Genomic DNA, 15,187 nt, shown 5'->3' with positions numbered 1-15,187 from the left:
TGGACACCGCTCCGTCACGTCTCCATCTCAGTGCATTTGTCCGCTGGAAGCGTTTCACGCAGCCTGTTCAATAGCATTTTTTCTTCTTTGGCAATTATGTTCCATATTCAAGATGACTTCCTCCAACATTTTCTGTAGTTCATAAACCTACTGAAACACATTTGTAGCTTATTTATAATCGTCTAATCGGTAACACTGCTCGTTCTCCCTCTCTGTCTTTCTTGCTTCAACTGGACATTAAAAGAAAACAACATTAAGACTCTACAGCCATGATGCTGCTTTCAGTGAAACGCTAGCTTTAGCATGCTAAGATGTTAATGATTTTTGTAAAATGTTTACCATAATCACCATCGTCTTAGTTGAGCATTTTAGCTTGCTAGCCATTTGCTAATTAGCAATAAACACAAAGTGGAGCTGAGGGTGAGAGAAATGTCAGCTTTTTATACACCGGACAAAGTGAATTTTTTCCTGTTGGTGGGGGTGCTAGTTTGTAATTCTGAATACTCCAATGTTCATCCAATAGTTTCATGGTCCTCTGGAGACCATGAAACTGCAATGCAATTTATCCACTGGGTATTGAGTTATTTGAGTCTGGACCAAAGTGTTACACTAACAACTGACAAGCACTACATGAGCTGCAAAAAAAAGCAACATAGATGCATTTAACGTACCGACCCTAAAAAGCTGCTTTAGATCTCTGCTTTTGTTTAAGATATCGGTAAATTCCTAAACGAACAAGATAATCATGTTTTGCTTTATTCAGTCAAAAGTCAGTAACAAATGATTATATGATAATTTAATGTCAGTTGTTAATGAATACAGACATTTAAATATGCTCAGAAGTGAATTTCGTGTTTCGTAAATGCAAACTGCTTCTGGCTGCATGGATGTGTGAAGCCATCAGATCACAGAAGAGTCACTGAGAGGACAGCTCATGCTAATCCCAGCACTGTGAGGTCTGTGAGGACTTTGTGCTCATGACAATGAATTTCAGCAGAAAAATCTGAAAGTGAAAAAAAAAAGAAAGAAATTAATTAACTTGAGATCTAGATTCTCAGGGGGAGAGTTAGTGATATGGACAGTGGCATGATCTTGAGTGTTGGCCCAGCAGTGGCTGCATGTTAATGTGGAACAATGTGTTTACTGTTGCTTTACTTCTCACTGTTGTGTGGTTGTTTCACTGGGTTGGCCCACATTGCACCAGCTCAGCCTCTGCTCTCTGCCTGCCAGATTTCTTGGACACTGAGGCACCACTAAAGCATGCTGTCTATGTATGTGTGTGTGTGTGTGTGTGTGTGTGTGCGCGCGCGTGTGTTTGTGTTTGTGTTTGTGTGTGTGTGTATAAGAGAGAGAGCGATAGAGAGAGAGTGAAAGCCAGTACACTTAGCATGGTGGCTGATCTTTCTCTCCAGCTCTCCATCTACTTGTATTTCTTTCTTTTTTTTTCCTGCAGGGAGTTTGGGATGATAAGTTTTGCGTCTTCATCCTTTTCGACAGTTTTTCGATATAATTTGAAGCTGAATTGTTGTTGTTTCTATTAAAATTTTGCTGTACAATGTTTTTTTTTTTTCTCCTGTTTATTGAATTTACTCTACAAATCACTTGACTTTCTTTTTCGAAATTCAGTCTCATGCAACAATTATGATGTCGAGATATTTCTGCCTGACTTGACATTTCTATTCCTGGAGCCATGTCACTAGCATGGCTGAAAACAACAAGCTTTGGTTTTATTCGTTCATACTTTCTCCTGATCTTTCTCTTTCACATTTCTGTCTCCACCTGAATACAACAGAGCAGAATGGAATTTTTAATAGATTTCAATTAACATATTTTATTGAAAAAATCACCAGTAAAGGGTCTTTCAGAAAACATTATGTTTGTCAACGTTTTTATTTTTTGGAACTACTTTCCACTGAAGAAATAATCCCTATGGAACCTTCTGACAGAGACTGAGCTCTCTCATTAGCAGATCCTTTTTTAATATAATCCAGTGAGTTTTAAAATATTCACTTGCTGATCACAGAATCTGAGGAAGAACTCGTTTTCCAGATTTTAACATAACGAACCAACACTGAGAATGACTCAGCTCCTTGTCCTACGGCGGTTCAATCACACTTCTGGATTTTAATTTTAATAACACACCACTGTGTTTGTGTTTGGATGTTTTGGATGTTTTTGCCCCAAAACCGATGACAGATAAAAACTGTGGTTTGAGGTGAGACAGCTGACTGTGCTGCTGCTTGTTTGTGTCTGGTTTAATGAATAGAGCAAGAGTTTGTCAGGCTCCATGATCAATACTTCGCTGATCAATACAGGCGTTTGTTTGGGCCGTGCGGAGGTTCGCTTTGGGATTTACATAGTTATGTTTGGTGGAGAAAAAAAAATCATAATAAGATTTAAATTTTGCATTTGCAGGTGTGCACACAGTTCTGCATGTATCTGTACAGGTGAATGTGTGAACGGGTTTCAATGCACATTTTCACAACCAGTAAAGATACTTAATATATGTGTTATTGCCAAACATGACTGGGCCACTGTAGTCACTCATTCATCTAGTAGAATTGTACATTTTAAAATGCTGTCTTCATGTGTCGCCATTCATCCTGCTTATAAACAATTCACCAAATGAATGGCAGCTGCTCTTTACGTCAGTTTGATTGGGTCGATCAGTTCCAGCCTTTCGTATAGATGTTAAACCTGAACAGTTTTCAGTGATGACACCTTTAAAAGCCTGAAAATGGGCACATGTCCCTCCACAGCCTCCCTGACGGTTTTCAGGAATTTCTTTTACGTCGTCTCTTCGGTCTGTTTCTGTTTCATCTAGATGTTTGATGCTGCGGCGCGGTGCTGTAACCAACACAATGCCCTGCAGTGCAGATAAATGCTCCAACAACAGGAGACACAGAGGGGTAGCGGGATGTGTGCACTGTAGTTATCACGCTGTTAGGTGTGTATGAATGCATATAACAGTGTGAAAGCCTTAACAACGCATACGCAGACACACACTCCCACCCTCATGCCGTCTTTTTACTAGAGAGGCAGATCAGTGCCGTCCAGCTTTGGGGAGACAGTTTGGAGCCTCTGAGTGCAGAATGCTGTGGAGGAGAAAGGCTTTTTGAAGGAAAATGCAAAAACTATCAGCTCTTACCTCACTTGATGTATTCTCTATCCACCAACTCTCTTTCACAAAATCCTGAATACTGTCGCTGTGAGGACGCCGTTAAACATGAGGACATGTGGCTCAGCCTCATGAGTGGTGATTAACCACAGAGCACAGAGCTGTTGCTTTGGTTTATGTCACTAACATGCACCAGATGTCAGGAAAGCACCATTGTTTTATTATGTGGATATTCATTCAACTCACAGCTTCATCTGACTGCAGACATTTCACCATCAAGATGGTGGTGTGATTTCTGTTTGTTTTTTTGTTTGCTGTGTTGTTTTTTTATTCTATCTTTATTGGAAAACATTTATTTTAAATTCAAAATTTATTTCAAAAATGGTTGCAATCTCTCTGCTATTTTTCCTTCCTTCCTGCTACGATGTTTTGCAGCTTTTTCCAATGAGACGTTGAAAGCTGGCGTGCAAAGTGAGTTAACGTTAGCTTAACACAAACCATGAACTGTATGCTACTTCTTGTGTAGACAGGCACAGTTTGCTCCTGGATGTTAAGCTGCACAGTTTATACTGTAATATTTCTTAAAATCAAACATAACTGCGACTGTGATTCATTATTCACTGTTCAGTTTTAAAATGACTTTAAATTTGTTTGATTAAAAGGAACACAGCAAGTTGTTTAGGACTTTAAACGCAAAGTTTAGGACTTGAGACTTGTAGACTTTCTTTTGACTTTCAAACAGTGACTCTGACCTCTTGCTGAATACTCTCATGAAGAATATGTATAAGTGTGAAGCTTGTCAACAATGCAGCAGAACTTGATGCTACTTTGGAACCTAATCAATTGCTGTTTTCCTCCTCCTGCACAGACACAGGCTCCTTTTTTTAAGCAGCGTCTCAACATTTCTGTGACTAATACCGTGTGTCCACGAGGAGGGCTGTTGTTACAGTGCAGTCCTCTGTACATGCCAATACTGTCTGTGTTTGTCAGGAGCCACTGAGGCAGAAAATGGGCGAAATATAGAAAGAGAGGAGGTGACTAAACAAGTCCACGTGAGTCGAATGGGAATGAGGCAGAGACAGAGAGAGAGAGAGAGGAGCAGTGAAGCAGTCAGGGAGAGGCAGAGAGAGGAGCTAGAGGGAGTAAGAGAGTTAGAAACAGAGAGGGACTCTCAGCTGTATCCTTGAGCTCAGGGTCAAAATCATTATGGAGATCATTCAATTTTTTGTCTATTAAATATACTTTTATATTTTAATTTCATTCTCATTTCAAAATGAAAATAAATGATACTGTCAGACGTGGGGGAAAAAAAAATTCAAATCTTACAGAAACTTAAAGTGATAGTTTGGGTTATTTGACATGGGGTTGAGTGAGGTACTTATCTGTAGTCAGTGTATTACCTGCAGTAGATTCAGATCAGCATGCTTCCATTTTAGAGAAGCAGCAGGAGCACCGGCACAGAAACTGAGCGATGAGCTGCTGTAGACGGGGCCATCTGCAAAAATATGGTAAAGACACTTTAAAAAAAACATGCCCACAAAATCGGTAATATCAGTTTGAATGTAAGCTTTGTTTTGAATATTTTCACATCTTTCCTTTGGAACTACATTTTACAACCGATGAACTACTGTATTCCTACACACAAGTAATACAGTAATCAGTCTGCAGTTTCTGGATTGCATTTTTAGCCATCTGTCATATATATTTATAATGATAACATGATATATTATTATTGATAATACACAATCGTGGTCCTGAAACTGCAGCCGTCAGTAGGCTACTGCAGGAACATAATATTGCCCGATCTTAGATTAGCAACATATAACTATTAAATTATAGCAGCAGGGAAATTCACACACACACAGACACAGACACACACACACACATATATATATATATATATATATATATATATATATGTTTGTGTATGTGTGTGTGTGTCTGTACTCCTATTCATTACAGCCAGCGGTACTGCAGGAACGTACTGTAGTAACCCCACGTAAACCCAAACTATCACTTTAAATAAGGGGAAATAAAAGAGGAAACTAAACTATCTATTCAGGGGTTAAATCAATTAGTGTTTAATTCAATTCATGACAATCCAAGTTGTACTAAGAGAAAAATACTTTAACTGTCTGCAAATGATCAGTCTGAGCTGATGGATGCTGAACTACTGAAGCCTTCCATTTTAAACTGCGTTCGTTTGTAGTCACATAATCCTTCCTTACAGGGAACTTTCTCACTCTCGACACCTCTGAGCTCTTTGATATCTGCATTTTAAGAGACACTGCTCACGTCGTGAAAGTGCATAAGACCAGTCTGAGAAAAGAGAGAGACAAACAGAAGCAGCAGAGGAGAGGAAGGTGTGTGTGTGTGTGAGAGAGAGGTGTATCGTTAACAGAGGAAGAGGAAGGAGGCAATAAGTAGCTGCAGTGTTATCAATACCTGCCTGCCTGACTGCACGGCACACTGAGCTGTTGTAATTTCTTCCACGAGTCACACTTTCAGGTGTGTGTGTAAAGAGACTCTTGATGTGTGTATTGCAAGAGAGAGGGAGAGTGTGTGTGTGTGTGTGTGTGTGTGTGTGTGTGTGTGTGTGTTAAGCTCTGAGTCCCTGCAGCCACTGTTTGTTCGCAGAATAATTCTTCAAATCTTTCCAGGATCCTAAACATATACTGTAGAAGAGCATTGGTGTGTGTGTGTGTGTGTGTGTGTGTGTGCAAAGGATGTGACTATTCCAGCGAGGCAGTGGCTCTGTGGGGATTGATCCCTGGTGATGCTGGGGGGTGGGGGAGGGGGTGTAAAGCAGTGTTTTGCCTTTAAGAAGAAGATTATGCTCATGATGCGAGTCCGATAAGCAATCGAATACAAATTGTCAAATTTAATCACTCTTAAATGCTTAATGTTGAAAATAAAATATTTGTCTTTGAAAATTGTCAATTTCCTCCTCTATGACATTTTGAATAATCAGTTTCAAGTTGTGCAATAGACTCTAAAGTAAAGTGAGGATGTTTCAAAGATAAAGCCACAAGTAGTTTTTATTTATTAATGAACTTCAGTGCAGTGAACACCAGTTCTCCTTGGTTCACCTGCTCACGGTTCTTCAGGTTCTTGTCAGGCAGGTTGTTCCAACCTCTTTGAGAACTTCCCACAGTTCCTCTGTCTCTTCATGTGATCCCAGACTGACTCCATGATGCTGAGGTCAGGGTTCTGTCTGTTGTTTGTCCACATACAGAAACAGTGGGCATGAAGTACATGAATTCAGACAACATAAATTCAGATTCAGCAGTGATTACGTTTCACAAGCAGGAGTTCAGTTGCTTGTAAGGTTCAAATCTTTCAGGGTTGTATTTACTTCAACACATTTTGATTTGACATAACAGAAAAAGCACATGTGTAGCTAATAATGTTAATGATGCTACGCTCAGTTATTTGAATGGGTTTACGTGAATATCAGTAAACCCTTCCTCACTCCCTGAGTCGACTGCAGGACGAACGCTGTCTCCATTAGGATGAAATCAATCTAATGATATTGACTTATTATATGTATATATTTGGGCATTTTTGCCTGTATTCAGACAGTACAGTGCAGTAATTGTAGCCAAGGGCTGCTGGTCGGACTCCAACCCATGGCCGCTACGGATAGGACTAAGCCTATGTGGTACTAGCTCTACCAGGTGAGCCACCGAGGCGCCCCAATGGTATTGACATTTAAACATTATTGAATCGGAGCCCTGAAAAAAAAACCAAAAGAAAAAGGGAAGTAGAAACTGAAGAGAGAGAGAGGGAGGAAGAAGGGATTAAACTTACATTTATATTTAGTATTAATGTACAAACTGACTATTCACCTGTGTCCGTTATATGTGAGACCTGTGCTGGCAGACACTGCAGCAGTTGTGCACTCTGCTATATTCTCTGCCTATGTTTGCTTCAGTTAACTTGATAGTGAATGATATTGACCTGCTGTGCGCTCCTCATCGACTCAAGCCTGCAGTTGACGATTGAGAACTGGGCTTTGAGCTCGACTGAAAAAAACATAAGTGAAATTATTATTTTTTTAAATAAAAAATGAGAGACTTGTTTTTTTTTATTTGACAATTTGCCAAAGAATATAAAATTGATTCATTTATTGATGGTTAGAACTTGTAACATATTTTTTTCCATCACAGTGCAGGTCTGTTTGCATCCGTACGCACAAGGCTGGTCGACATTTGAGTTTCATACAGGTATGTTTGGGTGTGGTGATGCCTGGGGGAAATGTATGAGCACCAGCTGGGCGTGCTCATACCTTCCTGTCTCTCTCTCTCTCTCTCTCACACACAAAGGAATGGTCACTTACTAAGCTTCATGCACCTGCAGCCTTGAGAGGAGTGTTGAGGCACTTATTTTGAAAGGCTGCTCCTTCATCTTCTGTGGCTAGGATTAAATTGCTTTGGACAAAAAGTGTCAACTGACTGGGCTTTTGTAGCATTTACGTCTTTATTTTAATAGTGATATTGAAATTTATTGGAGACAATTTTCTGACATCACGTGTGTGTCCATCTTTGCTGGGTAATACCTCCCAACAGCTCAATCAAGCCTCTAGCAGCATATACTTTGTATTGTACTCTCTCTTTCCTTATCCCTCTCCCATCTAACCACAGCAGCATGTGATGAAATTAGCAGAGCTCTGCAGTCACGACAGCATGTTAGATGGTTGTAAGTAGGTGGGGATGGGAGTTTGTCTGTGCAATTACCTTTATCACCTTTATCAACCCCCCACCCCCCCACACCCCCCTTGAATAGGGTGTCACACACACCAGGAAGAATGATGCTTTCCAGTGAATAACTTCATTTCATCTTCTTTCCTCCATCAAAGCAAATTAAAAATGGGGACAAGAAACTCTAATAAATTGATGTCTGGCACAAAAGTGAGTGCAATTTATTTTCAATATTAAAAATGAGTTTTATTACCTTTGGGGAGGGGGTAAGGGGGCTTTCTGTAGTAAATGAGCAAAACGCTGTAATACACCCTGTTCCTGAGAGTGGTGATTACGTGTGTAAATGTGGGCCAAGTGATTACGTGAAGAGGAAGAACAACTTGAGACAGATATGAGACACTAATATGCATATAGGCACATTCAACTTTCAGCAGCTTGTTTCCCACATGAACTACATCACATAAAAACAAAAAAACAAGCATGCTTTAAATTATGCAGAAAGTGGTTATAAATTGTTCACTATCCTTCATAGGGACAAATATATTAATCGGTGTGCTTCTAGCTTGTTTGCTCTGGAGATTTTTCAGGGTGAATATAAGGAATATATTGTTATATAGGAACTTTTAGTGTCGTTCGCTAACATGAGCAGCCACCACAACACATCCTGAAGCGTTTGTTTCCAGTAACTACAGCAGCTGGCTGTTCAAGCTAATGTCTTAAACTGCAGTTCTTTTAATTGTTATAGATGCTGGCTCCACGAGAACAGCAAGTCCTGCAATTTAAACAACCATATAGGTTACTAGTCTCTACCCTTGGATACGAGCCTACCAGAAGCAGCCCTATGGACCTTAGTTGTCATGGTAACAATACCCCACAGAGAGGCTGTCCTCCTGTGAAAAACGAGCAGATAGGCCGTTTGTGCAGCAGCTTATCTATGACCCATAGTTACGTTTTGCGTTTTATGTGACATCTAGTGGTGGTAGTAATTATGACAGCAGCAAAGGGAAAAGTGCGTTGACGTAGAATCAAGAGAGACAAAGTCCGTGTTAGGAGGAGGTTGGGGTCGATGGGCGGATGGGCCAACAAAACACAGGGATATGACTCAGGAGATTGGTGTTCGATTCCCATGTGATACCAGTAGTTTATATTGTTTCTATTACCCATGCCCGTTTGTTGTTTTTATTGTAACCGTGACAACAAAGATCGTCTGATGTAGAGGAAATACTTATTTGAACCCAAATCATGATCTTTTCCTAACCATAACCAAGCAGATTTAATGCCTAAACCTAACCAAGTAGTCAACCATGGTAACGTTTGGTACAGTAACTCTTGGTACAGTCGTGTGTTTATTATGGTAACCATGACAACAGAGGTCCGGTACACATGCCGCCGTAGGGACGCTATTTCAGGAGACACTCCTATGGGTCGTACTAGGGGGTTGGAGGACTTGTTGCTCCTGCTGCCAGTAAAAACACTCATTAAATAAACCATTATAAATACATCTATTAATGTACAAATAAATAATATGATGTATTTGCGGTTTACTGCGCAGGCCTAAAACAGACACAGAAGCACACACTGACGGGAGAGAAGCAGACAGGCAGGCAAACAAATTCAGTGATAGAGTATGAATGAGAGCACAAGCAGACAATAGATGGACGGTTTGGGAGGCACACAGCAGTGAGAGACAGAACAAGATCGAACAGCATACAAAAGATTTTTTTATCAGAGTCAAGGAGGAGCAATCCTCCAGAGTCCTGCCTGGCATCTCATCTTATTGTGTGGACTCCTTTCTCACAGCTTGAGACAGCTTTTTTTCTTATTCCCTGCTCCACTGCTGCTGCGCCACTGCCTCCTGTGGCATGATGGATAGTGTTCCCTGCCAGCGCTGAATCACGGCTCTCTCTGCGGCTTTAGGACATTTAAAGTAATTTGTAGGCTAAAAATCACATTCAGCGACTAGCGATAGCAGCTATTTGGTTGTTTATTATTTTGTTTACTGTCTTTGTTCACTTTGCTTCTTCACCTTTTTCCTCCTTTCTTGTCAAGAAGATTGTTTTTTTTTACCCTTTTATTTACTGCTTCTCGATTGAGGAGACCTGTAGGCAAAGTTGGAGTCCTTTTTGCTTGGCACAAATCAGGGAATGAGTTATTCCATTGCACTTATCCATTGGCTGGGTCAAGTTTCATACATAAAAGTTTCAAACAAACAATGATTTATGAACCAAAACCTCTTTGGAGGAGTCGTTTCCTTCACTTTTAAGGGCTTGGGTGAGGAAAAGCATCAGCAAACTCATCCTGAACCCATATATCACACCTTGTTTTACGGCAAATCTTATTTGGATTGCAGTCTTGTTTTACACCAAGTGCTGTGGGGTCCAAATAGAGATGGAGCGGTGAGTCCTCTCTCACCTCTGCATTGGCCGTATGTCAGAGAGACAACCCCACTAACAGGCCTTATAATGCTAACCAGTTATTTCTGTATGTACTGCAAGAGATTCTTGTTGTTCCTTGTGGTAAATAACAATTTACCCATTTTTTTGTCACAGTTATTGTTATTCTCTTTGGTGGATTAAATTGCTTTCTAACATCTGCTGTTGCCAGAAAACAAGAAACTATTATCAGTGATTTATGGCTCAGGTGGTACAGCGGGTTGTCCACTGACTGCAGGGTTGGTGGTTTGATCCCCAGCTCCTCCGGTGCATGTGCCAAGGCGCTCTTGGGCTAGACACTGAACTCCAAGAAATGTGAATAAAGAAATAATTGCTGCCTTTTCATAATGTCTGTATTTGCTTGTTTTCTTCTTGTTAGGCTTTTTAGTCTGTAGAAGGTTGACCCATCCATGAACGCACCACCAAGGAAGGGATTCAGTCGATCCTTTTCTTTCTTTCAGAAATTCATATCTAGTGTTGTGTTCACTGATTTCCCCAATTGAAACAAAAAGAATGAAGCAATCATGTAGTGCAGTGCATTGCCTGTTGTATAGAGCTCCAGAGAGAAGCCTGAGACAGGAGGCGTAAAACTACATTGAGATGGTTTTTGGTTCTTAAAACCACAAATATATATTCTTATGGATCAACAAATAAGAAACGTGTAAAATATGGGACCATTAAACACTAAGGTGCCCATATGAACATTGGAACCGGTTCTGCTTGCTGTAATCATTCAATATAAGCAGAGTGGCATGCATCGGCCTCTGTACAACCAAGCTCCTTTAAATGTGACTGTAATACGTGTCAAAGATGGTGACATGGTAAACAAAGATGGTAAACCTGAACAACTCCAGCTCTATAAATTCAATTCAGTGGCTTGTGGATGTTACATTACTAAAGCCATGTTTTTCTATCTACAGTCTGTGTTCACAAAGAGGGAGAATCTCTTTTTGTCTGGTTGGAGGGCGCTTGTGGGAAATAGCTCTGGCATGAAAAGCTGATAAGGCAGCTGTTGAACATTTGATGTCACTTTTGACCCTCTCAAGGATGGCGATGCCTTGTTCTTGGGTTTTCATGGTAAACCTACAGATAGTCACTTACTAATGGAATTGCTTTGAACACTTAACACTGGTACCTAATGCTAGTATCAAGGAATATGTTTCAGTTGCTGTGCAAGAGAACCTGACTGGCTGAATAGACCCAAGGCTAAATAGATCTGCTTTGGACCAGAATTCAAATCCCAATAATAGGAGAAGCACGATACTTCATCCAGGTGTAACATGTTTGATGAAAAAAGAGCAGCAACACGTGAAATTTGTCCTATATGTGACAGTTCACATACTGTAAACATTTTTATCCTGTAATGGCTCTGGAACAGCACGTGATGAGAGCTCCTAGGATGTAGTATTGACACCCACAGATTGAGACCTGCAGCATTTACAATGGACTTGTCTGTTTACAATAATAAATCAGTCTGTTAAAGCTCAGTGGAGTTCCCACTCTCCAACATGAATGAAGCGTACAGCATATAAATTTTACAAAGAGGAAATAAAACAGTGCATTTATACAGTAAACTAAGCACATGTACGGTAAAACACCTAAATCACCTACTCCTGCATTTATTTTCAGGAAGTCACACAGATCAGATTTTGAAAAAAACCCCACAATCTGCAAAGTGTGGTTAGGCCTCACAGGAAAAATATTTAGCAAGTAGCTGAGAATGTGTCAGAGTTAATGTTCTCACATCTTTGACAAAAACCTAATCACATAGCCGGAAAGAAAAACAGAAACCTCATCACTTAGCCGGCAAAAAGCAGAAGTGCTTGCAACTGGCTCAAAAGCCACAACACAAGGACAGACATGATACTGAGTTCGATGCATAAAGAATGTATTTATTTGCAAAAGAAACTAATGATGGAAATAAGGGAAAAAACAAAAGCTGGTATCTGTGTCAGCAAGTTGAGAGAGCGGACAAAGGAAGACACAGATTGACACGTAACATCATAAAGTCCTTAGTGTTACACAATGGTTCCGTAGTCAAGTAAGATCATGTGACTAAGACCAGGTTAAGTGACCAATAGAATCTTTACACATATTGGTGAAGACTATAGATTCGCCTTATATGGGTAAGGTATGGAAATGTGTTATGACCATGTGATTGCTATGAATATATACGACTTGCCGGGCAAGACATCTGGAGGAATCGGTGTGGCATTAGTCAGGTTCAGTTGCTGACATTGTATACTTCTGTCTGAGACGTCTGAATCTGAACTCCGGTGAACGCCATTTCTTCACTCAGTAAGTGTATAAATAAGGATTCTTTTGAGAGTGTAATGGAGGACGTACATCTCTGGGGTTTAGGTTTGACCTACTGTATGTTTTTGGATCGTTCCTTTTAGGTTGGAGACATGGCGTCAGATAATCTAGAAGTGGCTGCTCTGGGTCGACCTTTCACCTTAGGGATGCTGTATGATGCCTGCAGAGATAAACTGATCCCAGGTAAATTCTTACTCAAGTAAAAGTACTGTTACTTTGAGGAAATTTACTCAAGGAGGCGTATAATTACTTTTGTAGATATACATTAAAGTAAAAAGTGAGTCAGTTAAAATATAGTCTGAGTTAACCTTACCTTGCCTTACCTTGAAACTGTCTCTAAATCTATCAAGTAAATTGAGTTTTCCAGTATTTGGTGTTGAATATCTTCTTACTCTACACTAATACAGATTAATTGTTTGTCCTACAGCTGCAAACCAGAATGGTTTGGATATCTTGACTTTCATGGTTTAACAGATTGCGGACTGTTTTCATTTCCCTGTAGGTGTCAAATTGTGGGAAGATAGTACCCTACAAGACCACATTCAGGAAAGCCCGCAGCACACCAGTAAGGTTGACATTTCGTTATCTGATTCCATAGAGGACAGGTCTTCTCTGCTTAGCGTTGAAGGTTCCCTGAAGGCCAGTTTCCTAGGTGGACTGGTAGAAGTTGGAGGATCCGGCACATACCTGAAAGATCAGAAGAAATATTTTAATCAGAGCAGAGTGACACTCAGTTACAGAGCTACCACCACCTTCAAACAATTGGTGATCACTCGTCTTGGAAAGAAGGATAGGCAACAACAATCTGTAATCAAGCAGGGCTTGGCAACGCACATAGTCACTGGCATCCTTTATGGGGCAAATGCTTTCTTTGTATTTGACAGTGAGATGTTGGATGCTAAGAGTGTTCATGACACCCAGGTTAGCATGCAGGCTGTGTTAAAGAAGATCCCCTCATTTGATGGTGGAATGAATGCTCGATTCCAGCTGTGTGACACAGAAAAGACCATTACCAAGAAATTCTCCTGCACATTCTATGGTGACTTTCTCCTTGATGACAATCCTCAAACATTTGAAGCGGCACTGACAAGCTTCGCGCAGCTTCCAAAGCTACTGAAAGAAGAGAAAAAGAGGAATTCTGTTCCATTGAAGGTCTGGCTGATGCCGCTAATATGTCTTGACCCTGAAGCTGTGAAGCTCACGAGAGAGATCAGCGATGGGCTCCTGGATGACATTCAAAAGGCTCTGAACCTTTTTAGCATATTGGACATGAAGTCCAACGAATGTGCGGAACACAAAGCGGTCGAGAAGTTTCTTCATATCCAAGAAAAGATGAAAAAATTCAAAGATCTGTGTAATCGTTACAGATCAAAACTCCAAAATAAACTCAAAAAGAAACTGCCAGCTATTCGTGCAGGTGCAGAACCCGAGAGCTCACTGAAAAAATATATTGAAGAGAGAGAGAGATCACCATTCAGTACAGACAAATTAAAAAAGTGGATGGACTATAAAGAGAAAGAAATCAATGTCATCAATATCTGTCTCAAGATCATCGACAAGACCAAGGTAAAGATTGTCTCAAATGAAAATGAGTTGGAAAGAGAGGCTTTTGCTCGAGGCGTAGATGATGCTCTGTGCTTTGATTTCACATTCGTGGAAAGTGGTGATGCCTACCTTGATGTGTTGGACAACTACTTGCGTTCACCTAAATCAGGAAACACCATCGAAATCAAGGGGTACCCCCTTAGTAACGCTAGAGAGGAAATGATAAACAAAGCTGAAACGTTCCGAGACCTTGCCAAAGCACTGAGGAACAACAGCCGATTCCGTTTCCTTGTGGCAGCCATGGCAAACAAGAAATACAAAGGAGCAACCATCTACCATTACAGGCAAGGCAATCTGGTCACTGATAACTTCATAAAGCCTGACATCCCTGATGTGAAGGCTGTGAAAAACAGAAGACATCTTCTCTGGTGTAAGTCATTTTTTATACATTTGTTTCACTTCTAGTCATGTGTGGTGTTATGATGAGGAAGACAAGTAACAGGTTGTACTTTGGTCTCTCCATCAGATGCCTATGATCTCACCCTGAACCCTAAAACTGCAAACAACTACCTCATTCTGTCTGAGGGAAACAAAATGGCAACATGTGCAGATTGGCAGCAGTATCCTGATGATCCATGCAGGTTTGATAAACACTGTCAGGTGTTGTGCACAGAGGCGTTAAAGGGGCGCCATTACTGGGAGGTAGAGTGGAGTATTGGGGACAACGATGAGGTCGGTGTAGCTGTTGCATATGACAGAATTGGCAGGAAAGGAGGGGGTCCAGCGAGCAGGCTTGGACATAATAACGTATCCTGGTATTTTGGCCACAGGTACGGGCTTTATGCCTGGCATAATGCTAAAGAGTACTGCGGCCCTCTTACCCAGGGTGACTGCAGGAAAGTCGGAGTGTATCTCGACTGGAATGCTGGGACTTTGTCCTTCTACAGAGTCTCTTCTAACAGATTAAGTCACCTCTACACCTTCAAAACCAGATTCACTGAGGCCGTTTATCCGGCTGTCTGGATTTGGGTGAACTCCAACTTTGTTTACCTGAGTCCTTTTGTATAAGAGCAGTA

At 40.7% G+C, this 15,187-nt stretch overlaps 1 protein-coding gene across 1 annotated transcript; it reads left to right on the top strand.

Moving 5' to 3' along the window:
* Positions 1-12,658: 12,658 nt before the first annotated feature.
* Positions 12,659-15,179, top strand: LOC111219564 (stonustoxin subunit beta-like). Its single transcript, XM_022742284.1, has 3 exons — positions 12,659-12,749; positions 13,069-14,541; positions 14,638-15,179. Exons 1-3 carry the CDS (start codon positions 12,659-12,661, stop codon positions 15,177-15,179), a joined length of 2,106 nt encoding a protein of 701 aa, XP_022598005.1.
* The last annotated feature ends 8 nt before the right edge of the window (positions 15,180-15,187 follow it).

The sequence above is a fragment of the Seriola dumerili genome, unplaced genomic scaffold, assembly GCF_002260705.1.
Source record: "Seriola dumerili isolate Sdu_G_001 unplaced genomic scaffold, Sdu_1.0 BDQW01000068.1, whole genome shotgun sequence".
Taxonomy (NCBI): domain Eukaryota; kingdom Metazoa; phylum Chordata; class Actinopteri; order Carangiformes; family Carangidae; genus Seriola; species Seriola dumerili.
Note: the sequence above shows the minus strand (reverse complement) of the source record. Positions and strands in the feature narration are given on the sequence as shown.

Excerpts from the sequence above, each read along its gene's own strand:
- LOC111219564 (XM_022742284.1), top strand. The coding sequence starts at position 12,659 with ATGGCGTCAGATAATCTAGAAGTGGCTGCTCTGGGTCGACCTTTCACC. Across the intron at positions 12,750-13,068 it reads CAGAGATAAACTGATCCCAG|GTGTCAAATTGTGGGAAGAT; the intron begins GTAAATTCTTAC and ends ATTTCCCTGTAG. Across the intron at positions 14,542-14,637 it reads CAGAAGACATCTTCTCTGGT|ATGCCTATGATCTCACCCTG; the intron begins GTAAGTCATTTT and ends TCTCTCCATCAG.